Genomic DNA, 26,259 nt, shown 5'->3' with positions numbered 1-26,259 from the left:
GAAACTGTCTAGACAACGACCACTGTATTATGTAAGAATGTCAATTTATTGCACATTAATGTATAAAAATTAAACAAATTATAAACAACATTCCATTAAAACAAACTCCATATTTAAAATCACATAATCTTTTGATTAACAATTTATCACAAATCCATCTCCCAATAATGTTTTGCTACAACTGGTTAAAACTCAAATCTTTGCCACAAACTGTGACAAAGATTTGAGTTTTAAATGATCTTTTGATAACTTTATATTTGATATATTTAGGGATATTGTCATCCATAACCAGTTATAGGAAACAATCATTGGGAGACGGATTTGTGATGAAGTGTTATTCTTCAGAGTATGTGATTTTGAATATGGAGTTTGTTTTAATGGAATGTTGTTTATAATTTGTTTAATTTGTATACATTAATGTGCAATAAACTGAAATTTTGATATAATACATTAGTTGGTGTCTAGTGTGTGTGGATATACATTTATAGAAAAAAGCTAGAAATAGAATTATGAATGTTGTATAGCTTTACTACGTACCATCATACTATCTCAGACATACAGCTTGTATAGTTACGCATAGTAACCAGCATCATATTCTGTCCAAGCATACCCAGAGGAAATAACATGTGATAAACTGAAGCAATGTAGTAATTCAAACATTCAGACATATTGATAGAAGACAAATGCATCATCATGACTTTCCAGATGATAAAGTCACTCTAATCAACTCCACTTCAAGAGGTAGCATGCATCTGACTGGTAAGCTGAAGTGTGTGAGGTGGGCGTTTTCTACAAGGCATACATCAGTTTGGGGAGAATGGTCTCTACAGAACACATTGTGGGATCACCTTCCTACAGAGTATTTTAGGATGTTGAGTTTCTAAACCATGGAGTGTGTGTTATACACAGGATATAAGGCAAGGTTTGCCTACCTAGTCTCTGCAGCACATTGGGAGAACACCATAGACAGGTGGGGAGTCCCACTGCAGGGTACTGAAGGAATGAATGTTACTAGAGAGTCGGATACCTGAATGAAGTCTGTGCATGTCAGAAGTTAAGTGCTGCATATCCAAATAGGTCATATCATTTCAGTGCTCCAAAACTACCTAGCTGAGTGGAGACAGTCAATTAAGAACCCAAAGCTTGCATACTTAAGGGAAAGGTGTTTTCAGCTGGTAAGTGTTGCGAATGCCAATCTGATGGAAGGGCATCCTTGAATCGCACTGCAGAACGCCTACTTGGTGCAGCCTGATGCCAGGGCATCAATGTGAAAAGTATGAGGCAATGTAGTGGAGAAAGAATGTTCAAGGTACAGCACAGTGGGGTAGCTGCCCATGTACGCGAAGAATATTCAAGTTTGAGGAAACCTACAATAGAGAAGGGTTTTCAAGCAGATCAATATTGAGAATGTCTAACTTGGGAGGAGATTATTGGTTGGCAAAACTTGTTGCTGGATACATGAAGGAAATGTTTAAGATTTCCAGATTTCAGAGGAGACACTTGAGATGAGAGAAGTATAAACTTCATAACCAGGACTTGTGTATGCTTGGTGCGCAGAGTCTATAGACTTACTACTTATGAAAAGGCTATTCTTGAATATCATATGGCAAAGGCTAGCTACCTGTGGTTGGTCTTTGGGAAAGTCCAGTCCTCCCAATGTCTGCACCCACAAGTATGGGTGTCCCAACTCTGCTACATAGTCACTAAAGGAAACAATCCTGAAACGAAAAAAACATTACCGCAGTTGAGCTGCACTTTAAGACGACATGTAGACAAGACAGTATCAAGAGCTTATGAGGCAACAATAGCTGGACAACATTTTAACACAGATTACTCTTTAGTTGTAGCACTTGCTGGAATAAGGGACTAGGATGTCAAGGCTGCATGCAAGGAAGATGTGATAAAGATGCCTATAATATGATGAAAAGTACAGGAGACATGCTTGCTCTTAGACAAGTTAGCCAATTTGTCCTTCTGTTCTTTCTTTCGAGACTTTTCATGCTGTAGTTGATAACTGTCAATTTGTGTTCAATGGGCACATGAATCTATTTGTTCAAGGATGGGACTGAAAACTTACCCAACTTTATCAAACTGATAGCGATTGGCAGGGTTTGGGGTTTTCTGGCCATGGTCCTTTGGATAAAGACAGGTGAGGAGGGTCTCTGAACACAACAAGTCCCTGAGGAAGGAATAGTATATGGTCATCTTCTAGAATACTACTACAACAAAATACAGAATCAGAATACTTGTTTAGTTAGTTAAAACCATATCAATATACCAGTAGGACTGAATACTGTACACCATTAAAATATACATATTAAAAGTTTTAGATTGCAACAATGCACAGTTAGAATAGACAGATAAAAATTATATAGTGCATAAGGTAATGGAAGGAAGACGTCGGACAGTCTCTAAAGTGCTGTTCTGCTTCTCATCTAACCACGTTTTAATACTTTCTCGTATTTGAATACAAACTTTACTAAATGACAGTCAAGCTGTGGGTCATTCGGGTCACGGCACTTAGTATTGCAGTTCTACAGGTACGAATGCCCCTTGCGTTAAATACATTTTTCAGCAGTTGGTGACGGTATGGGCTTAAAACTGGGCAGATGCATATTAGATTAATAAAGTCCTGTGTTGGTGATCCACAGAGACTACATGACTTTTGGCCCTGATACTGCCTGCTTGGTTGGTCTGCTTTAGACCGCAGCATTCCAAATCGTATTGCTAGCAACTCTGTCTTTAGATGAGAAGAGAAAGTCAGACCCAAGTATGTTGCTGTTTGCAGTTTTGTGTATGATTGCAAGATCGTCCAAATACATGTTTTAGCAGTCAGTAAGCTGTTGTAGCATGTTTTGTATATTTGTTATAAACACGTTTGAACATCACCACTCTGTGTATGCTACTGCGACATTTGAAATCCAATGTGTGTTGCATCTGCCTATGCAGCTCAAGCGCCTTCCTCTCAATTATATACTCCAACAAGCATTTACAATGCAACGGTCTCGGCATTGGTAAAGTTAGGTCTATTGGCATTGCTCATGACATTATTTTTGTTTATGTTTTTGTTTTTAAAACATTTAAAGAAACGGCATTGTCATGAGCAATGCCAATAGCTCTAACTTTAACAATGCCGAGACCGTTGCATTGTAGCATTAAAGTGTACACTGCCATGGGGGTTGGGACCTCGCCGGTGGGGGCAGAGAGCTGCTGCACTTCCCTGTGGCCACAGTAAGCACCGAATTTCCCTAAAGGGTACATCTGACAAATAAGATTTCAATACATTTAGCAAAAACAAACAGTGTGGAGCCGTCTGTACAGTGCCAGCCGGAGGCACCAAAAATTTATAGACCGAGCTCGAGGGAGGGGGGTGCTATTTAGGGTGCGGGGGAGACGCCGCCACTTCAGGGAAGCAGGACGTGACACATCCTCCAATATTGTATCAAGTGACACCGCGTGGAACGTGTGTTTGTTGAGTCACCGCGCGCAGGGGCAGCCAAGGCTGATGCAAATCCGCCATATCCGGGGAGGCGCTGAATGGACGGACTGTTCTTGTGACTGCGGTCACGTGACGGCTTAGCTCAGCGCCTTGATGAATTTCTAAGTGCTGAGCTGATACAGTGAACTTCCTTTCCAGCGGCGCTACGTGACTCGCTGAGTAAATGAGTGGGCTTTCCCTGAATTAGCGCCGGATGCCGGTAAAGCGCTGCAAGAAAGTGATGACTGCAAGGCACGTGCTTCCCCCGATAGCAGTAGCGCCCCGCCCCCGAGAACTCTCTCGATCTGTCACACAGACATCTGGTTCTCGCTAGGGTACGTGTTGGTCAATCTGAGGGGCTTCATACAAGCAAGTGGGTCTAAGAGACCAGTAGGGCTGGGAAGAAGTCGGGCACATGAAAGGTAATCTAGACATTTCCAAATACGCAGGTTCCCTCTGAAGGGACCGTTGGGCTGGGGCGCTGTCAGTCACATCAGGAAATGAGAGCAGTTCTCTACAAATTGGTGCCACTAGTGTTGTGGGCACAGGCAGTCAGCCACTTGTCAGCCCATTGGACTCAGGCGACAGGCCGGCGCGTCCACTTAAACGATAGTTTTGAGTACAGTTTACCACATATCAGGTGGTTTCGGCATTTCTCGCAAGGACGGGGCGTCCGAGACACTGCACAGCAGGACGGTGACTGAGATAACGGCGGGGAAGGAGTCAGTCAGGACGGGAGTTTTGAAACGATAGCAGTGTTGGCTTACATTATACACTTTCCATAGCCCTAACAACTTCCCCATTTTGTGGGTAGTACACACATCTCCAAATGTCCCTAAAGGCCAGTAGGTCTTTGCATGAAAATGCAGCACAAGGGAGTTTTATGTTAGTAGCCAGCGCTGTTTAAGAACGTGCATTACGCCACGGTACAGCAAAACACTGGTGGAGTTTCCTATAGCCCTTAACATGTCCAAGCTGGAGTAGCTCCCTTTAAGTCGGCACTATACCGTAATAATCATGAAAAACCAGAGCAAGCTAAAGAAAAGGCAGGAGGAGGGTCGCTGCTACCACAGGTCACGCGAGCAGCACCCGCGGCTGCCCACGCACTTGCCGCTCAGTCGGACAAGTGTCTCTGCACAGGCTCACACTCTTCCCTAAAAACGGACTGCCAGGACACTTACGGCCAGAGGGCGCCGGCACGTGATCATCCACTTCCTGTCGCTGGGGTAAGCGCTACATACAGAAATGCCTCCGCTATCCCACAGCCCCATGTTTGCAAGCAATGGACTCACCGCAAGCCGTCCAAGATCCTTGTCAGCAAACCTACTAAAACCCATTGTTTAGATGTAACACAAAGGGAGGGGAATCAGTAGCCGTTCTTGGGGTAAAAGCATGGCATACACTCCCCCGTCATCTCCGCCTCATTCACTCTGCTAGAGAAAATCCTTGAAAACCTGGATTTTTGGAGCCGCTGACTCGCTCTGCTTTCACTTATCCAATTAATCCATATTTGTGACGCGATACATACGTCGGATATTTAAAAACAGTTCCCACACATGTGCTGACATTAGGCTCCATGGTGTTCATCCGGGCAGATCTCACAACAAGCACACCACTGCCTTTCTCCGAGGCAGAGCAGAAATGCCTCGGAGAAACGCAGCGTCGTTTTCGGATTCGGGGGCGTGTTTTGCTGTTATCTATTATGATAATTAGACTTTCTGCAAAAAACACGCCCCCCGATCCGAAAAGGACGGGGCCTGATCGGAGTGACGGGACCTCTTCTCCAATGGCTGGCGAGCATTGAAGAGGCCAGCCAATGGAGGACAGGGGAGAAGAGGGGTGGGTTCAAGCCCCTCTTCTCCAAAACATTAAATCTCTCGACTTCCGGTTCTGCCTTCGGCAGACCGGATGGTCCCGAGACCTAAAAATCACAACTCAGATCCGCACCTCAGATTAGGAATCTTAAATAAGGCAGCAGCACTGGACAAGGATTTGTGGTCTTTTCAACAAGACAGACTTTGGAAGAGGCACTACTGCAGGGGGGCCACATTTTCTGGATAGATCAAATTGATCTCCCAACAATGGGAGAACATAAGGTAGGAAAAATGTTCATACTAGAGAAAAGCACAAACCGTGAGAATGGCTGCTGGTTCATCTTTTACACACTCCGACAACAATGGCAGATGCCATTACCCATTGCCTTAACCTATTTCACTAGGAGATAGAGGAATGTAAGTACTGCCCCAAAGTGGCAAGATAACAATATCCGTGCTCACCCCCAAGTCAAGCATACCCTACTCCAGGTGCATCAAACATAGGTCTGAGCGGACAAGACCCATGCTGCATTTGCTGGATGGCCACATGATACATGTACAAACAATTAACTTAAATGTCCCTCATCTAAGAAATCTGTAATTATCCTGTAAAAAGGCTTGATGGTGAGAGAACCTGCCCCTGCCCGCATGGAGCCATATGTCAACTTTAATTCTTACCCAGGGAGAACAGGTAAAACTCATTAGGAGACAGAAATAATATGTTCGAGATATGTGGGGGAGAGAAGGAGGACAGTTTTGGACATACCTGGGAAGCAGGATGAACTACCTTGGGGATGGAATGGCAGTGGGTTGAGGCAACACTGGTAGGTAGGCAACACTGGAGGTAGAGGACCCTCAGAAGCACAAGCAATATAAACCCTGAGGGATGAGAGCTTTGATAACTAATGGAGTTACCATGAGAAAAAAAATGATGAGCTGGGTTACTGGAGTGAAACAGGCTGCACTGTTTGAGGAAGTTCCCAACAGCAAGACGAGGACGGGGAGGCGCCTTTCCAGTCGTGGTCTTTTATCATTAGATTCAGACTGAAGACAAGAATCTAATTTCTATTTACATCATCTAGAGATAGAAACATTGAATTTATTACCTATGTCACATCCATTGACATATTCGTCAGATGATACCTGCTTTTATCACCTCTTCATTGGTTACCTCTATAAACATAAGCCGTATACGCCAGTGACGATCGGCTATCGAGCACGCTATTGCAAGTAATCATATATATCCTCAATAGAATCCAACATATACAAAAGTGTTTATCCTTCAGTCTTAAGAAATCGTGTGGCTTTCCTGACGAAGGTGCTAGTGTGCCGAAACGCAGGTCGAAGACGATCCTATGCCGCAAACTTTTTAATTTCCTTATTGTTTTTTAGTGAATGGTTGATTTGTGTTATTTCTGTACATTCTTTTGTCACTACATTATACGTAGACGTTGTATTGGTTTACAAACTAAGGACATGACTAGTGATATTAGATTTTAACATTTGATGTATTGATCTTTTTTTTAAAAAAAATTAGCTATTTTTTACAATAAAGAAAAGTTTTATTTATAATTGTGAGTTGGTACACTGTGCTTTATGATTTGATTTATTGTTTGCTTGTTTTGAAAAATGTATTTACATTGTGCCGTTCATCCCTACCCGATTGCCTAGGAATTTGTTACTCGCAATAGTTGTTGCCCTGTCCTAGGAATTGTTATATATACCTTACAGGGGGTCCTTGGTATTCTCAAAGTGCACTGTGGCATGTATCACACACTTGCCTCTGCAAAACCATGCTGATATTTTGCTTGAGATTATTTGGGTAAATACATATCCAATAATTGGCTAATGCATATGTTAAATTACAAAGAATATTTCCTTCTGGACTTCCGCCCCATTTCCTTTACAGTGAAAATTAAACATGAATTAGCTAAATTATTGAAAAATAAGCATAGATACTGTCGGTGTGTAGCTGTTGCAGGGGAAATAAGTGAGTTCGAGGGGGTTTGGAATGCATCTTATTCTTGTTTTCTACCTGCACAATACAATTAAGGAAACAAAAAGAAATACAAAAAGTCTATATAATGATGACATTACATGCAGGAACAAATTATAGCTTGAATGTATTTTACTTCAATACCCAACTTTTCCCATTTATGTCAGAAGGATTTATTTGACTGAATTCAGTTGCTTGGCTAGGGAATGAGAATATCTGACCCCCAACCTAGATGAGGAATATTCTAAAATAGGTTTTAGTTTTTACAAACCAGCAGTAGTATATACTTTGCTGAGAAATGATGCTGGAGATTCATAAGCCACTTACCCGGCACTGATCGCTGTGCAAAGCTCACTTGCTGGGATCACTTTCGCTTTCACAGTGAGTATGTTTAAATTAATGAGGAAATAGAAGGTCAAGTGGAGCGCACTGTCATCTGAAGGACAGAAAATAAAAAGAACATAAGAGCTTATTACACTACAACCAATACGATAAACACAAAAACACTACATCGCAATGCATTTACCAACAAGCTACCTGTCCTATCACTCCTACACACTTTATGCTCGTCTTTGAAATTGAACAGTGCTATGCTGCCTCTTGGCTAAGTTTGTGCTATAGGAATACAGAATATTTACATTCCAAAATCTGTGATCTGGAACTACATTGAGACCCATTAGAACTCAAAGAAAATGGCTCCCATGTCAAGCTATGTTTTTACAAAAATTAGGGTAACCAACTTCACAAGCTTTGAGCGAATATAAAACGATGATAAAAGCAGCACAAGCCTCATACTTTTCCACGAATATTCTACTTGCCAAATCGAAGCCTAAGGAAATTTTTCGGATCATCAACACCCTCACTAAACAGGCCCCCTGCCCGCAGGTGGACAAGTCCACTACCTACTGTGACGATATTGCAGAGTTTTTCTATCAGAAAATAAGTTCTATCTACTCCGCCTTCCCCCCTAGAAACCCTAACCCCTCTATCGCCTTTCCAGATCCCGTCACCCCCTCATCCGCGTCTCAGCTACCTTTGCTTACTCACTTCCCCCCTCTGGATCTCGCTACTCTGGACTCCCTGGCACGGAAAGTTCAATCCGGATCCCCAGAAGACCCAGCTCCTCCAGACATAATAATGGCAGCCTCGCAGGTCACTCTACCCATTATTAGGGAGGTCTTAAATGCCTTCATCTGCTTCGGCACGGTTCCCACCATATGGAAACAGGCGATGGTTAGAGCCTTATTGAAGAAGCCTACCTTGGACTTTACCAACCTGAGTAACTACCGTCCCATCTCCCTGCTCCCTTGGACAGGTAAGATCCTGGAGAAATATATTAACTTACAGTTAATAAACTTCCTGGAAGATAACCATCTACTGGACCCCACCCAGACGGGCTTTAGACCAAAGCATGGGACCGAGACCGCCCTCCTCATGGTTACAGAGGAAGCCAGAAAAATCCTTGATCATGGAGGATCAGTGGCAGTGATCCTCCTTGATCTCAGCGCGGCCTTTGATACGGTCAGCCATGTAACTCTGATGGAACGCCTATCCCAAGCTGGGATTAAGGATAAAGCCTAGTCGTGGTTCCAGTCCTTCTTAGAGAACAGGTCTTTCCGCGTCTTTGAAGGCGAATCGGTGTCCACCAGGAGACCTCTGAATTGTGGAGTCCCCCAGGGCTCCTCTTTGAGTCCTGCTCTCTTCAACCTGTACATGAGACCACTGGCTGATGTCGTCCGCCCATTCGGTATAAAGATCATTTCCTATGCGGACGACACGCAGCTGGTGGTCTCCATGACGCAGGCTGCCAATCCATCCGCTTGTGGTGGGCTTAGAGAGTGCTTAGAGGCAGTAAAGACCTGGATGTCCCTGTCCTGCTTAAAATTGAATGGGGATAAAACCGAGCTCATGCTCCTAGGTTCTTCCGATCTTAGCCTCCCCACCTCCCTGTGGCCGCCTAGTCTAGGACCTCCTCCAACTCCAAAAAATAGTATCAAGAGTCTTGGAGTTTGGCTGGACAGATCTTTGTCTTTTAACATACAATCTACCAAACTTTCAGCTACTTGCTTTGGCATCATGAGGATGCTAAAGAAAATTCTCCCTCTCCTCCCTCTGGAAGCCAAACAAGTGGCCGTACAAGGTCTTATCCAGGCTCGCCTTGATTTTAATAACGTATTATATCTTGGTGCTCCTGAAGCCACTCTGAGAAGGCTGCAGACAGTTCAGAACTGCGCAGCACGCACTATATTAGACCTTCCCCGCAGACAGTCAGTGAGGTCGGGTCTGGTCTCCCTCCACTGGTTACCGGTGCGACAGAGAGTAATGTTGAAAGCTATGTGTATAGCCCACCAGGCCTTCTGGAATGCCGGCCCCAGGATTACTCGGGACCTTATCTCCCATTACACGCCCAGAAGAAGCCTACGTTCTAGTCAGACTTTCCTTGCAATGGCCCCCAGAATTAAAAGAACCAGATCCGGAGGCAGAACATTCTCCTACAACGCAGCTAGGGCCTGGAATGCCCTGCCACTGCATCTTAGAGCCACCCCCGAGCTAACGGCCTTCCGCAAACAGCTGAAAACCTTCTTATTTCACTCAGTCTAACTTTTCTCCCTTCCTACTTCTGGATCCACTGGCTGGATTACTGGTATTCTCAGCGCTTGGACGCCTCCGGGCAGCAATTCGCGCTCTACAAATGCACTTACAATTACAATTACCTTAGCCATCTTAGCACCTCCTACAATGCCAAACCTCGGTGCCCCCCTCAGAAGCCTCGCCAGATAGACAAGCTTAATAAAACAGGAAAAAGGAGAGTGGTCTGACCAACTAGCAGTGCAAAAGTAACACCAGTAATTTCTAGATTCTCTGCAGCATTAGCCAGAAAGAATCTTGCACACTGGCTGACTGCAGAAACAGGTTTGTTTTTTGCAGGTTCACCCCCACTCTTGATGAACTAGTGGTGTACCTGGAGCTCCACACACAGAAAGAAGACACAAACAATCTTGGATTCATGCAGAGAAGGGTACTCTGTGTAGGAAACTGCCGCATTTTGACATGGTCAAACCCACTTTTTGCCTGGTTTTTGATGCAATTTTGACAGTAGTGCACTGGGGTCCGACTATCCAGGTCCCCAGTGCCAGATCTCTTTCCCTAAAGCTGTACAATTCTTCCCCCAATTGTCTTCGGGGTTTCAGGTCAACACCACGCAAGGTTCAAATTGGTACCAAGAATGCACCACCAGCGGCACAGAGGCAGCCAGGTTCAGAGGTCAAATTCGGGGTCAAGCACCTAATGTTACCAATGGTGACTGGGGCGATTGAAAATGCACTGCTCACAGGTGAGTAAAGAAGAGTCAGGGGTCGAGCTCCTAGAGTGAAGGTAAGTATAGGGGGGGAGAAGAAGCATCAAGTATGCACCAAACTTACACCCTCAGCAGCTAAGGGGCAGCCGGGGGCAGAGTGCGAACACAGCATTGGGCGCCCAAAGTAATTCAATAGGGGAAATCGGTTTTGGTAAGAGGCTGCAGGTGCTGGCCAGGAGGCTGCACGAAGAAAACCCACAGCTGCTCAGGTAAGTTCTGCTGCTAGTGGACATAGGTAAACCATTGTTCAAGTTCCCCAAGGACAAGGAGCTTTGGGTGCAGGGTTGTCCTTTGGCACCAGAAACACCTTACCAGGCAGTTCCCAGTCAGGGGGTGAGGGGGCTGGTCTTCAGATTTAGGCTGCAGGCATAGAGGTACAGTCCGACAGGGGTCAGCCCTTGGTGGACTCTGGCTCAGAAGCATTGGGGATCCACTGCAGGACCGGGAGGCCACTTGGACTCGGGACGTGGTAGTCTGGTGCAGAGTTGGGTCTGGAGGCGGTTTTGCAGTTCCTCAGGGCTGAGGTCCTTTTCTTTAAAGTTGAATTCTTCTTAACAGTTCCGCTGTCCTTGGGAGATCCTGATCTCCCAAGGTTTTGGAGGTTGCTGAGCTGCAGGGCGTCTTTTGCCGCAGGATCGTCCAGGGTTGTAGACAGGCCGGTAGGTCTGGGGCTAAGTCAGTTGGTGTCTGCAGTCTTCTCTGCTGATATGACGCTGTAGTGTCCGAGTCTTCTTAGGTCATATTTCAGGGTCTTGGGGAGCAACCTAAATACTAGGATTAGGGGCATTACAGGTAGGGACCAATGGGTTCTTTACCGGGGGTGTCTACACCCAATATTATTCCATCCTCCTGTGTGTGGGTGGGGGAGGGGGAATATCCCTAGCCCTGATTGGAAAAGTCCCACCCTCTTCAAAAATAGTGGGCACTGAAAAATGTGCTTAACTTCGCCTCCAGCACCTGAGGGGTGGAGTTGGCGAAGGGGGGGGGGGGGTTCACATCCTATTCTAGTTTCGTTTTCCGGCATGTTCTCCCACCAAAAGTGGGGGTTTGACCCAGCAGTTTCTATCTGCTGCTAGCTGCAGAGGCTGGGGTCGCATTTCAAAGGTGGCAAGGCCTTTAAAGGACCCCCCCCATAGAGTGTGAGGACATTAGGACTGACCAGAGCCACACAGCACACATACCCAAGTTACCAAACCCCTTGCAGCAACCAAGGCATGTTCAAGTCCAGTCGTTACTCTAACAGCACCAAGACCGAGTAGCTGTCAAGGAACCTCAGCACCGCAAACACCCACTTCCAGAGTGGGCCAGCTGTCCTGATTTCAGCACCCTCAACCGGCAAAACAGACAGCCACGAGGGCCTTGGATACACAGAGCCCAGCCGACCCATCTACTCTGCACCTTAGCGCCCCAGCCTGGGTACCTAAAAACTGGCTGTGCCCCTTGCTTCCAGTACCCTTGTGACCTGAGCTCCCTGCTGGGAGCTCCTGAACTTGTCCCCAAGTCACCCCTCTGCAGCCTTTTTCTAGGTGCTTACCCTCCTTTCCATCGGTGTAGCACCCAAAGCTACCAACCGGAACAGCACCTCTGCACACAAACGCCCAAGGGCAGGTAACGAGTAACTGCTGGTGGTACTTTGGACCTTGGCCCCCTACAACCCAAAGTCATGAAGGCGACCCCCAGAAACCAGCCGTAAATAACAATGCAGCATATGCATTTCCCCCACCCCAAGGAAAGTTTGATGCGTAATCAAGCATTTAAGTGAACATTTTACTTACCTGTAAAAATCGATATTTTAAAAAGTGCTTACTTGATAACAAAGTTCTGGTTATCGAAATTGATGTAAAAATAAAACTTATTTTTGTAAATTGGTCTGGGATTTATTCTTTAGTGTGTTTCTCATTTATTGCCTCAGAGTACAACATATGCTTAGCAATACCCTCTGATGAGCATAAACTGCCTGCCCACACTACCACAAAAGATCATTTAGAGTTATCATTTTTGCCTCTGTAGCACGGATACTATTGGGGTGAATGCTGTACAGTTGTAGTTCATATGCTGGGGTGATTACTGCAATGCGTCCTGACTTGGTTGGAGGGCGGAATATTGGGGACGGGGATTGACTGCATTTTGTTCTGTGACCTAATAAAGTCTGTTTAAAAAAAAAAAAAAAACATTTTTGCCTCTGTAAACCAATAAGGGTTTCCTGGACTCTTGACACAATGTACCTTGTTTTAGTCCACTATATAAAGAGACAGATTCCTACAATCTAGGATTGTTTTTGGCCAAACCCCCAGGAAGTGATGTAAAGTGCGAGGCTTGCCCCATGGTAACTGTTGCCACATTGGCTAGTGAATCCTCTCCTCCAACAAACATGGAAATTACATAAAAAGTGGCAACCCTGGCATTCAGCCCTCATGTCACTACAGGACTGGAAAGATGAAAGAAAAAGAACTACCCTGCAGCTCCCTGGACCCAGCAGAGAGAGACTGCACCAAAGTCTAGACTGCAACTGCTTCACCTCAGGGGACCCACAAGGAGGACTGTGCTAGCTATGCCCACGTGTAAAAAAGCGCTTCATTTCTGACAGAGCTGAAGAATACAAGGGCTAGCCTAAGGTTCAGGACCACCACAAACTAAGGAAACCTGGGCTCTTCCATTGCTAAGCCACCCGAATGCTTTACTGTCGCTTGACGCAAATGTGCCTACTGGGCGACTGAGTCCTGACCTTCTCAAGAGGTCTCAAAATCCGTGGGATCTGAAGCCAAGGTCTAAGTAGCCCCTGGTCCCCAGAATGAAAAATATGCTACCTGTAAGCAATGACTGAAACTGCAGTAACAGGGAGACCAGTGGCGGCTGGAATGGCACTGGACTCCCATATCATGAAGATTGAGTCCTGAAGCCAGAGACAACCCAAACATTTGTGGGTACCAGTATGGCCCCAGGAATATTTATTACATTTCCTCAGCATCGTCACCAGTCTGTATCCTCCAGCATCAAAGCCAATCCTCTGCTGGACCACAGTAAAGGAGATAAGTGCATTGAGGGCCCTAAGACTGCTGGACTTGACAGGAAACGGTCAACCTGGACCGAAGTAGTTCCGGTGACTGGCTCCAACCCCAATGTGGCCCATTTAAGTGAAGAGAAGTAGCCCTTTTAGACCATTGGCTAAAAACTGCTTAACCGCTTACAACAATTTATTATATTTCCTAAAAGTGAACTACAGTGATTTACTTACCTTTGAAAAATCATTTCTCGGTTCCCATTAACAGAATTTTGTTGTTTTAGTTTTAAGATAAAAATGAAACCTATTTTTAAAAATTGGTGTCAGATTTTTATTAAATTGTCATTCTTACTGGCTGTTTTGGCACTTCTAAATGCTCTACACACTCCTTTGATTAAGCCTGACTGTTCTGTTCCCCAGCTACCCAGGACTGAGCTAAGGGTTTTATTAAAGAAACCTAACTGGACCTGATAAAGATTGTGACATTATTATAGGAGAAGGTTTTGGCAGTTCAGGCTGGACTGTTCCCATAAGGAACAGGGTCAAGACAGATTTGCATATTGCTGAGTCCAAACTGGGGTGGTGTGGTGAACAAAAGAATGATGGATTAAACCCAGATCCTTGTGACTGGGGGTGAATGTTTGCATTGATCAGCATTCCGTCCATCAATTGTTTCTTTTGCAGGTCTCACAAACACACCGCATAATTATCCACTTTCCTACACTGACCAAGTGACTCAAGAGTACTATTCCATAAAAAAAATGCCTCCTAGATGTATGGGGCAGAGCAAGTCAACGGGAACGTGCTTGTAAAAAGATCAGTGACACAGAGGACCCAACAACTCATGCATGGATCATTACAGGAGGAAAGGAATCAAGTGAAATCTATAAATACAAGCGAGGAATTAACATTTAAAGATTATTTTCCAAGATATGGCAGATGTCGTTGAACAGACTCTCTGAGAAAACTTGTGATTCGTGTAAAAAGGAAAAAGTTACTTATCCATTACATTCAGCAAGGGTATCATCACCAGACACAACCTTCAAACATAATATAAAAACGCCTAAGATTATGGTATTTCCAGCTTCACATGTTAAAATAACTTTTTTGAAACAAAGATTTAAATAATTAACAGTTTAAACTGTGGCCTGCAATTAAATGTGAAATCCTTTTTTAACTGTGGCTCTAGTTTGAGTCAACTTAATTTGCCTACAAAATTCAAAACCATTTCACAGGATATAATTCACAAACCCAAAAATCTCTTCTTGTTTAAGAATCTAAGCAGTAGCAAGAATGGACTTCCAAGTCATAGATACTAGGCACAGATGTCCTAAACAGAGATGGAAAAAGTAGGGCCGCCAAGCTTTTGGGGGGCTTTCAAAATCTGCAAGCACACTGGAGATGCTCACAATTTTGTATGGTGTTTTTATCAGGTCTAAGCACTAACGATTGGAAGGTGCACCTAATGACTACCCTCACCAACAGGCAAGAGGGGCTGCTACCTGCTCATATTAGGCTATGAGACAACTGAAGGTTACTGACATCCCAATGAAGTTCAAGTACACAAGTGTTTTACCTAGGCTCAAAGAGAATGGTTGGTATTACCCTCCGCCTGATCCTCAAAGTAAAACTTGACCAGTCCCCCATAACAGGGATCGATGCATTCCATAAAAAGTGAGTATGTGCAGAGTCATATATATTATGTTTGTGAGCGACTAAGAATCTGTGTGCAGGGTGATTGATATCCAATGAGGAAAGAGTGACTCTGCAAATAGTGGCAGTAACCAGCAATGTGTCTTCATCCACAGCAGATGGGACTACCTACAAATCCTTTTTTCCTGGGACAGCTCACCCAAACAGACGTTGTCCAGTGGACTGGGGAGAAGCATCACCATTTTATACTTGCTAAATCAGTTTTCCTTCCACAGCACTGAGGTTACCCTTGCTTATGTTGTACTATCAATTTCCTACCAACAAGGGAAACTTGGCGTAGACGGTCTAGCTCTAAACGCAAAACTTTGCGGGCTCTCACCAGTCTTACCTCTACTTGCCTGTGATCAAAAGGACAACAAAAGAAGACATTCCTCCTGATTAGAGAAATATTTAAAATTAGAATAAAACATTTTTGCTAGCTCTCAGCTCCTGGCAGTACCCCTCCCCAAGTGAGATGAATATTGGCCTTATAGGTCTTGCACTATATAACCGCATAGACGTCGAGAGGAGACTATTCCTGCACCAGCACTGAGAGGCGTTTAACAGGGATAGGGCCCTGCAAATGGTGTCCTCCACTAAAGATCAAAGAACAAGCCCTAATCTGTGGAGAACCTCTCTAGCTGTAAACCACCTGCAGGAAAGTGCCCCTTTTTAGGTCTCACCTGGCGTGGGCTGCGCACATGCGCAGTCTCGCTGGCGAGATTTAATGATTTGGGGTATTTTCTGTAAAGGGCATTAAGCTCTGCCCCTCTTTTCTATTGCCTGGCGTCACCGTTTATGCTAAACGGTTGCCAGCCATTGGAAAAGAGGTGTTGGTGACGTTTTCGTTCGGCTTTCTGAGCCGTCCCCTTTGGACGGGCTTGTCTGCCTTCCTTCTGCCGTGAAAGCTTTCTGATCTTTATGGGGCCATGTGTTTCAAAACACATGGCCCCATAAAGAATAGAAAGCTTTCAAGACGGACATAAGTGAAAGCGGACCGTGCTGGTTTCCCCCTCCTCTGCTGAATAACAGTATGTTTTTGCCACAGTGGGTGTGCGTCTACCACTGTGAATACGGAGTATGTGCAACATTACCCATGTAATTGCGTCCCGGTCACCACAAAAGCGTGCAAGCGTGTGTGCTGTTGCGTATTTGTGAGGGACCACAGTGAGTACTTAGTTTGTGCAAGTGTCTCGCTCGAGGCGTCTCCGTAGGAGTTTGAGCCATGGCCACCGTTTGCGGTATTTCTGTGTTTGTGCCGCAGCCCCTCTGCTTGGCACGGGTAGTGCTGACATTGGCCCTGCCCTATCACCATCAGATCTCCCTCTGCAGCGACATAGTTCTCATTCCAGCCTTTTGTTTGCTGCTTCCCTTTCCCTCACAGCTCCGGGAGGCAGGGTTTCAGTGACAATCACTGCTCTGCTCTCTCAAATAACAGCTATTAAAAGCTCTCGGTTCTGGACATTCTAGTATTGTAAACTTTGTGCTGCAAAGGTTTCCACCCTGGCAGGACGGGGGCTCTAGTCTTTGCTCAGTACATGACCATGACTACTCATAGGGACAGAGAATGGGGTTCACATGAAGTGGGATAACACTTAAAGCAGCAGGGACATTCTGACCGAAGGCCCATCCGGCGCTTGCCATCTCTTCATATGAAGCCGATGGTTATCTGTGGAAGTCACCAGCACTTATTTTTGGGGGCCGGCACTTTTTGTTCCGCATCATATACTTATCGAGCGCAAGAGAGGGAGATATCAAATATTGTAGACACAGCCTCCTATGGTATACATCAGAGTCTGAACTTCAGTGCAGTATTGCAGATTGCCCATAATATTGAGTTTTTATAGGCCTGGGAGAAAGTAAAATAATGATGAAGTAATTTTGCATTATACTTCGACACCAGTTTAAGTTTATTGCATTGTTAATAAAAGCCAGTACACAAGAGGCTTTTTAAAATTATAAATATACATAGTAAGATAAAATGTTTGAATTATTTGGCAAGTTTTCATTAAACTTTCCCTAAATGTAAAGTCCGAAAAGTTGTTCAACCCAGCCAGTAATGCTCTTGGCCAGATTGTTTTGATTGGTAGTGTATTATTAAAGTTCACACTGTCCTTTTGTACCGCTTTATGGTGCAGGGTAGTGAAATTTATTAGACCCACTCAGTTGTCGTAATTATAAGTAATTTGGCAGGAAGATCGTAGTGCAGGAGCCCGGTAACAGTGCACTTGGGGAGTGAGAGTGGCAGTTTGCTGCTCCTCTTCATGTTATGTTGCATTTAGTGCTATTTCTTTTTTTTTAGTACAAGGACCTCGTGGGTTACGCTTTTTGTGTAATCTCAATTACTTTGGCTCTGATTTTATGTAATTATGCTACTGCAAATTGTTCAAATTATACCTAGAGCTAGTATTGAACACAAGGTATGCTATATAATCTGACGAGTTCACAAAGTAGTGTCAGAGTACAACAAGCATTGAAAATGCAATAGGTCTCGCTTTTGATTAAGTTAAAGCCATTTGCTTTGCTAATGGTATTGTATAGCAAAGCAAATAGCTTAAACTTAATGAAAGGCGAGACCTATTGCATTTTTAATGCTTGTTTACATGGTCACCCCCAAGTTTTGCCAGGTATATGATGCAATTTTGACAGACGTGCACTGGGTTCCTGCTATCCAGATCCCCAGTGCCAAATCTTTCACAAAAACTGTACAATTGTTTCTCCAATTGGCAATACCGTTAGCACCCCTCTAAGTCCCTAGTAAATGGTACCCTTGGTACCTAGGGCATAGATGCTAAAGAGGGCCCTCTAGGGGGTGTATGCATTGTGCATGTATTGTGCCACAAAGGGACCCATCACCCCACTCAACCGCCCTTGCAGGCTGCTTGACATGGTGTAGACCAAAGTGAAGACACACCATGGCACACCACTTGTGTTGCATACCTGCAGTCACTGCGTGCAATATATGTAAGTCACCCCTACAGCAGCCTTTACAGCCCTATGGCAGGGTGCATTATAATACATGTGAGGACATATCTGCAGGAGCAAATATACCCCTGTGATGTCCAAGTCTATTTTGGACATTGCCAGTGAACAGGGAAGCCATCTTGAGTATATGTACTGTACATGATGGCTTAACTGAAAACAAAGATGTTTGGTATCAAACATCTCGTATTAATAAACCCACAAGATTCCAGTGATGGATTTATTAATACATGCACCCAGAGGGTACCTTAGAAAACCTACCAACCTCTAGTGTACTGGTTGACTGATGTAGACTAGCCTGCCACCACAGACCAGTTTCTGAACGCCTGCTGGTGAGAGCCCATGCTCTCGGAGGGTAGAAACAATGCCTGCTCCGACCGAAAGAGTTGTAACCTCCTCAAAGCAAGATGGCAAATAATCAGCATATCAAGGAAGGAGGCTTCAATAACAGGGGAAATGCCATCTCCTGGTACGGGACTATTTTGCATCAGGACAGGCAGGAAAATAAGTTAGTCTGGAGGCATGTTCACTATCAGGCTGATTGCACCCCTAAGGTGGGCTACCTGATGAGAACACGAAAGCTAGAATTCCACCATCTTGGCTGTTAGTGGAACAAGGTTCACCGGGTCAGGGTTATGCACACTTGCCACAGGAAGTGGTCATATAGGAGGTGTAGTCACCTTAAATGTGAGTAGCCCTTTGGCTACCACCGGTCACTCCCCTTAACGCACCTATACTGAGTATTTAGGTGGCACCCCTGATGCCAGGAACTCAAATTCGACGAATACAAAGGAGGACATAGAAGAGCTGCAAAAACGAGAACTGAAGACTTGCTGTGGCATTTTGGGGTCCAAACCCTGCCTGCACTAGTCTCAACAATCGTGAAGAAACAAATTCATCCTGCACCTGAACCTCTACTAATAACTCCGGTAGTCTGCCAGTCCTTCACAAATTGCCAGCAATCTCCCTTGGAGTAGAGGAGCTACTCCCATACAGTCCACAGGCATCCTAGGCTGCCTAGGCTGCCACACAGCAGACATGTTGCTGGACTCCTGGGTAGGAGAGCCCCTGCTCTCCTGGGCCTGCAACAATGCACATCCTGGGCGAGGTGCTAAATCTCCTCCCCCAGGATGGGCAGGGGGAAGCTTCAAAGGCATGCCGCCTCTGTGAGCTTCCCCAGGCCACTGCAACCCCCCACTCTGGCGGGAAGCTTGGCCGGAAACCCCAAATAAGGACAGGGGATGTGCCAGCCTGCCAACTCCACCCCTCAGGTGGGGGAGGTGAGGTGAAGCACATCTCGGGCTCTCGCCATCTTGAAGATGGGAAGCCCTGCCCAATCAGGACTAGGCAACTGCCCCCCTCCCACAGGAGAGAGGCAGGATAGGGGGTGCACCTAGTATTTAGGGGCACCCTGAACCTTCCTTCCCCGGATTCCAGATTCCGAAATACAAAGAAGAGCAAGAAGAAAGAAGACCTGCCCTACAGCTGCTAAGAAGAGGAAGACACCAACTGCTTTGGCCCCAGCCCTACCGGCCTGTCGACCCTCGAACCTGCTCCTGCTCCAACCCGGCATCTCTTGTGGCCAGCAACCTCAAAAACCCCAGAGGACCTGGCTACCTTTTGGCTCTAAGCACCTGGGACTCCCATGAGTAGAGGATCTACTCAAAATCTGCTCCTAATCCCTGGCATCAGCCCGGAACCGCAAACCCTTCACACTCTGCACCCGCCAAGCCTGGCCTGTGCCAGAGGGAACAAAGACTACGAGGACGACCCCACGGCGACTGTGACCCCGAGTCCGGCACCCAAGGACTTCCCTCGATGCTCCTGACGACGCCTGCAGCCTCAGAACCAGGTGCCCCCCCAACCGCAATCAACAGAGGGTAAGATTTCCCGACACCAGAAGGCACCCCTGCACCCCGCGGCCCCCTGTGCCCAACTCCGGGGTACCTGCCTATCCTCCAACTACCCAACTTACCTCTCGAAGTGGTGGTGGCACCTGAAGAATCTTCGTCCCAGAGCTTGCAGTCTTTTTCTAAACCGGAGCTTTCCCATTGAATTCAATTGAGCGCCCGAAGGCTCAAAAGCACCCTGCACCCAGCCGCCCGAGTGGCCCTGGCAGTGTAACCTCTACACCTATCTACTTCCCCATTTGCCCTGAGCAAGTGACCAGGAGCCCAGCTCCCACAGCCGCGTGGCCTGCTAGTCAGCAGCCACCAACCAAGGCCCCCCTGCCTCCCATAGGATAACATTGGGCCTAACTCTCTCTGCACCCGGCTGCCCCTGTGTGGGTGTAACAACTGTACCTACCTGACCCTGGGAGACCCCTGAGTCTATGCCCAGAACCTTAACTCTGCCAATCGAGTACTTACCTTAATGCTGATAACTCAATTTTCTCCTTAGGGTAACATTGACTTGTTTTTCCTGAAATTTCTTTTAAGTGTGGACTTTTCACAACTTAAAATATTCACCAAAAATCAGCCGAGTGACGAAAACTAAAATACTCACCTGCTATTAAGTGAGCTCCCAGTGCTGGATCTTGGTACCCAGCACTGAAAAATATTCACAACCGTACTTACCAGTAACCCAATTTTCTTCCATAGGTAACAATTGACTGTTTTTCTGTGAAATTTCTGCAAAGTGTCGATTTCTGCAAACTTTAAATATTCTTTAAAAATCGTATAAATTGTGAAAACATAACTACTTACCTGTTTTGGATAAAGGTCCCAGTACTGAGTCTAGGCACCCAGTACTGGATTACAAAAATAATGAGAAGATACTATACCTGCAACTTGAATTTCCTTCCATAGGGAATCATTGACTGTTTTCTATGAAATATTTTCTAAGTGTTAACTTTTAAAATAGCAAAATATTGTCTAAAAATCATAATAGTAACTAAGTCGACTTTTATCACTTGATTCCAAGTACTGACCCAGGATTGAATCTAGGATCCAGTCCTGGAATCCCAAAAGCAATCCTAAAAGTAATCTGTTGCAAATAACTTGAAACTTCCATTGAACTCAATCCATGATTGTGTTTAAAACTGTGTTGCCTATTGCAACCACTTGTAACTTTCTACAAAAGGCAATTGCATATTGCAAAAGTATTTATATAAAGCATCTCATTCTGAGAAAGTATATTTTAATACCTATTGTTGGTTCGAAAATAAAACAGCATATATTTTTTTTATATATAAACCATTGGCCTAGAGTTCAGTTATTGAGAGTGTGAGACCATTTGCTGACTGAGTGTATGCAACAAATGCTTTACACTGTCCTCTGATACTGCCTTACTGCTCGACCAAGCTACCACTTTAGAGAGTAAGGTTATATCTAACTTTAGCCTCTGCCAATCCTCTGGGGACTGTGGACTCTGTACACCCTGTACCTATTTGGGAACAGTATATACAGAGCCACTTTCTCACATCTGTGCAGCCTGTTTGTAGGTCAACCCACCCTCTCCTTTGGTGTAGCACTTAAGGTGACTAACCCAACCAGCACCTCTGTGGTTCTTTAGACCTTACCATCCTACAACCTTAAGTCCTGAAGGGCAGCACCCGAAAAATACTGCAAGTACCTGTATATCGTATAGGTCTTTCTCCCATAGGAAAACATTACGTGTTAAGACGCATTTAAGTGTTTTCTGTGAACATTTTACTTAGTCGAAAATCAATATTTTAAAAAGTGCTTACGTAGGTCTTGGTATCAAAAGTTATATAAAAATACGACCTATTTTTTTCTAAATTGGTCTCAAATTTATTCTTGGAGTGTGTGTCTCATTGATTGCCTCTGTGAGTACAACAAATACCTAACACTACCCTCTGATAAGCCTAAACTGCTCACCCACACTACCCTCAAAGATAGCATTTGGTCTTATAAATTTTGCCTCTGTAAACCAATAAGGGTTGTCTGGACTTTCTGCACAGTGTACCTACACCACATGGTAAGGCTATGCCCAATACTGAAAACCTAGGCAGAGCTAGTCAAGAGAAAACAAATTACCAGGAGCAAGAAGGTCCTTGCAGCCACACTGGCGAGATGTGCTCTCCATTTTGACAATGTAGTGAGCGTGCACAGTCCACAACTTCAAAACTATGGGTCCGGAGGTAGATGGGCACAGGGGTTTTGCCTCACCAACCTAGATCTTGGAGCAGTGTCCTGATGGCTGGGGCTGGCTGCCCTCATTCTAGAACCTACTGAACTAACTAGCTCCAACAGTTATCTCACTATAGAAATCACAGCTGGACAAAATCCTGGTTTCCTATTGGTAATGGTTGTAAGAAGCTGGCTCCGTATCACAGCCCGATGGGACTTAGAGTTCCCATTGGAATGGTGCTCAGACTCAGTGAAATACTTGGGGGTCCATATACATCTTGAGACGGATCAGATTATTTGTCGTAATTGTGGGGTGGTACTTTCCAAACTAGAGGCGCAAATAGACACATGGCTTAAGCTCCCACTCTCTATGGCGGGGCGGGTGGCCCTCATCAAGATGATTGTGCTTCCGAAATTTTTATATCCATTTCAGAACATCCCAATCACGAACAGGTTTTTTAGCACTCTTCGCTCCCACTTAATTAAACTGGTATGGGGTAACAGGAGTCCCAGAGTACGATGGCAGATCATGACGCTCCCCTGCAATAGAGGAGGGTATGGAGTCCCTGATGTGCAACTGTATTATTTGGCTGCGCAATGCAGCTTCGCACAGGCGTGGTACCATCCGGGTGCCAGAATCCCCTTCCTGCGTCCGAAATAGGATTTTGTTTTGCCGGACACTTTAGCAACTGTACTGCCCCTGGGAATCCTCAAGGACCCCAAAGACATTCAGCTGGTTTCCACTACCAGCTGGGCGTTGGCTAAGCTGGGGCGTATTACGAATTCCCAGTCGATGTACTCCTCTGCCCTTCCACTCCCCAACGCCAAATGGCTACCTATAACAGGTGACAAGCTGGTGCAGAAGACTTGTTCTAAATTTGGCATCGCTATGATGGGTGATTTGAATCAGACAGGCCACATTTTTGATCCAGATGAGGAGTCCTTATTTCCAAACATTACATTCATGGATAGGTTCGTCTTGGCGAGACTACGTTCAGGACTGCGGGCTAAGCTCCCGGATTATCCGCTTGAACCTACATCTTTTTCCCCACTCACAAAGGTGATAGGTAGTATCAATGGGGTCCATCTTATATCCCAGCTCTACAAAACATGTGCCGACCTCATCCCAGTCAACGATAAGGTACGCAGCTCCTGAGAGGCAGATTTGGGTAACCCAATAACTGATGAGCAATGGATGGCTTGCTGTGTGGTGACAAAAACTGTATCCCTCAACAGTCGTCATAAACTGATCCATTTTAAGTTCCTACGCAGGATTTACGTCACCCCAGCTAGAGCACATAGGATAGATCCCACTAGATAACACCATTGCTGGAGGTGCAACTGCCTGCAAGCAGACTTTGCGCACCTTGCCTGGACATGCCCAAGCATACACACTTTTTGGGTAGAAGTGCACAAGACAATAAGCAGCATGATACAGCTGCCAATGGACCCCCTACCAGAGATTGCCCTCTTAGGATACATCATCCAGTTTCCCCCTAAAGTTCGCAGATTTGCTGCCATCTGTTTGCTGTTGGCTAAAAGAGATATCGCCATTCACTGGGGCGGCAAACAGACACCAACGATAAAAGGCTGGCTCCATAGCTTAGCATCCTGCTCTATGAAAAGTGAACTGTATGCCAGCACAATCCCTCTATCTTCCAGACCTAAAGACATCTGGGGCCCCTTCAGAACCTTCCTATCTGCACAACACCAAGATCCCCCTACTCAACAGGAACAGGGTATAGTCCCAACAGGAGTGGGTTAGAATGGATCAGGTTATGCATCAATAACAAAGCATATACGATACCAGGTTTATAGAGCTAGGGTCTCATTCTATTTTGATGAATATCATTGGGAGGATTGTCATTGATGGACACGAGAAGTGGCGGGACGCTCGAGAGGGGTCATGAAAGTACTATATATATCGTATATAACATTTCAACGTGCAAACTGTGCTTAGGAGAAAGTTATGTCTTTTATACCTTGTAAGCGTATTTGTGATGACATTTGACTGAACTCAGTGCATTGCTTTGACTTTACTAAAATGCTAAATAAATTATTTTTTTTTTTTAAAGCTGGCTCCGTTCAGGATATTGCCACTAGGTGGTAATACTCTCCACAGACTTCAGGCGTTCCCCAAAGGTGTACAGGGCAACATGTAAAACCCAAAGTGCTCTAGTAGTGGTAGTGTGGGCGAGTAGCCTTAAGCCTAACACAGAGGAGTTTAAGACATTTAATGCACAACATTGATCAATAATGGAAACACGACTCAAAAAGGAGATCTGAACCAATTTTAGAAAATGATGCTTTGTTTGTAATTTATTTTAAGACCAAGATCTTTGCAATAAGGCAAGTATGTGTTTAATAAAAAAATACTGTTCACTTTGAAAAAAACAACCCGTAGAAACTTTCCAGCACAGTTCAATGTTATTCTATGAGGAAAACAATATCGCAGTTAAACAGCAATGCACTTACTATCCCAGTCTTCGGAACCAAAAGTCAGCAAGAAGGGCCAAGGGTCAGGTGACTACCAAAACTACACCACCAATGGCACTGGGGCGGCCGGGTGAAGAGGTCAAAATCGGAGTTCAGCCCAATGCTTTTCAAAGGAGACTGGAGGTGCCTGGAGCCACACTGCTTGCAGGTAAGTAGATCGGTTGCAGGGGCCAAGCTTTGGGGGTTAGGTTAAGCCCGGGGGGGAGGAGGGGTGGCCACAAAGCAACACCAAACATACACCATCAGCGGCACAGTGGCGGCCGGTTGCAGTGTGCCGTTTCGACAGGCGATCAATGAGTTTCAATGGGGATTCTTCTTTTGGCAAAGAGGCTGCACAAACGAGACACCGGAGGTTGCAGGACGAAGACCACAGACAGCAGAGGTAAGCAGAGATGTAGAGGGTCGTACAGGCACCATTAGTTCAGGTCACTAAGGCCTAGGGGCTTCGATACAGGGGTGCATTTCGACATCGGAGTCTTCTTACCGGTGCTGGGCGGGGTGCCTCTGGATTCAAACTACAGGTGCCGCCGTGGAGATCAGGAAAGGTCAGCCAATGCTGGGCATGAGGCCAGGATCGCTGGGGAGACTTCCCTGCACATGTGAGCCACTCAGGCTCGGCCAGAGGATGTCGGGTGCAAAGTGAGCAGGAGACGCAGATCCACCTGGATCCGGGGCCCTTAGAGCTTGTTTCTTCTTGGGCAGGTCCACTGTCCACGAGAGGCTGGAGTCTTTTTCGGAGGCAGCAGTCCTCCCTATGGATTTCAAAGGTCACTGGCTGCAAGACTGGTTGCAGGTTCGCAGAAGCTGGAGACAGGCCGGTAGGGCTGGGGTCAAAGCAGTTGTCATCTTCAGTCTTCACTGCAGGGTCGTCTTCCTCCTTCTTACGTCATCGCAGATCTACTTCCCAGGTCTGGGGGAGCCACCTAAATACTAGATTTAGGGGAGTAGCAGGTAGGGCCTATGGGCACCTTACCTGGGGTGACTACACCCTCTATTATGCCATCTTCCATTGGGTGGAGGGGGACACAGACCTAGCCCTGATAGGAGGGGGTCTCTCCATCTTCAAGATGGTGGGGACGGAAAGATGTGCTGCACCTCGCCTCTCACACCTTAGGGGTAGAGTTGGCAGAGGTGGGCACACATCCTATTCTTCCAAGGTTTCCTGCCCAAAGTGGGGGTGTAAATCAGGGGCTGTCATCTGCTGCTAGCAACAGAGGCTGGGGGTTGCATCACAAAGGCAGCAGGCCTTTGAAGCTTCCCTCTTCGAACACTGGCTTATCCAGGGGGGAGGAGGTGCGAAACCTCTGCCCAGGATGTGTATTGTTTCAGCTCACCAGAGAGAGGTGCTCTC

General features: G+C 45.7%; 1 protein-coding gene across 2 annotated transcripts in view; it reads right to left on the bottom strand.

Annotated features, from left to right (window-relative positions):
* Nucleotides 1-26,259, bottom strand: part of THOC5 (THO complex subunit 5) — a 332,064-nt gene that overhangs the window by 87,895 nt on the left and 217,910 nt on the right. For both annotated transcript variants that reach the window (XM_085636167.1, XM_085636168.1), the window contains exons 12-14: nt 7,616-7,724; nt 2,078-2,179; nt 1,622-1,718 (exon numbers count right to left, since the gene is read on the bottom strand). In XM_085636167.1, the coding sequence (XP_085492293.1) occupies nt 1,622-1,718; nt 2,078-2,179; nt 7,616-7,724 (308 nt within the window). The remainder of the gene's footprint in view (nt 1-1,621; nt 1,719-2,077; nt 2,180-7,615; nt 7,725-26,259) is intronic.

The sequence above is a fragment of the Triturus cristatus genome, chromosome 11 (assembly GCF_964204655.1).
Source record: "Triturus cristatus chromosome 11, aTriCri1.1, whole genome shotgun sequence".
Lineage (NCBI taxonomy): Eukaryota > Metazoa > Chordata > Amphibia > Caudata > Salamandridae > Triturus > Triturus cristatus.
This window is presented reverse-complemented; position numbering and strand designations above follow the sequence as displayed.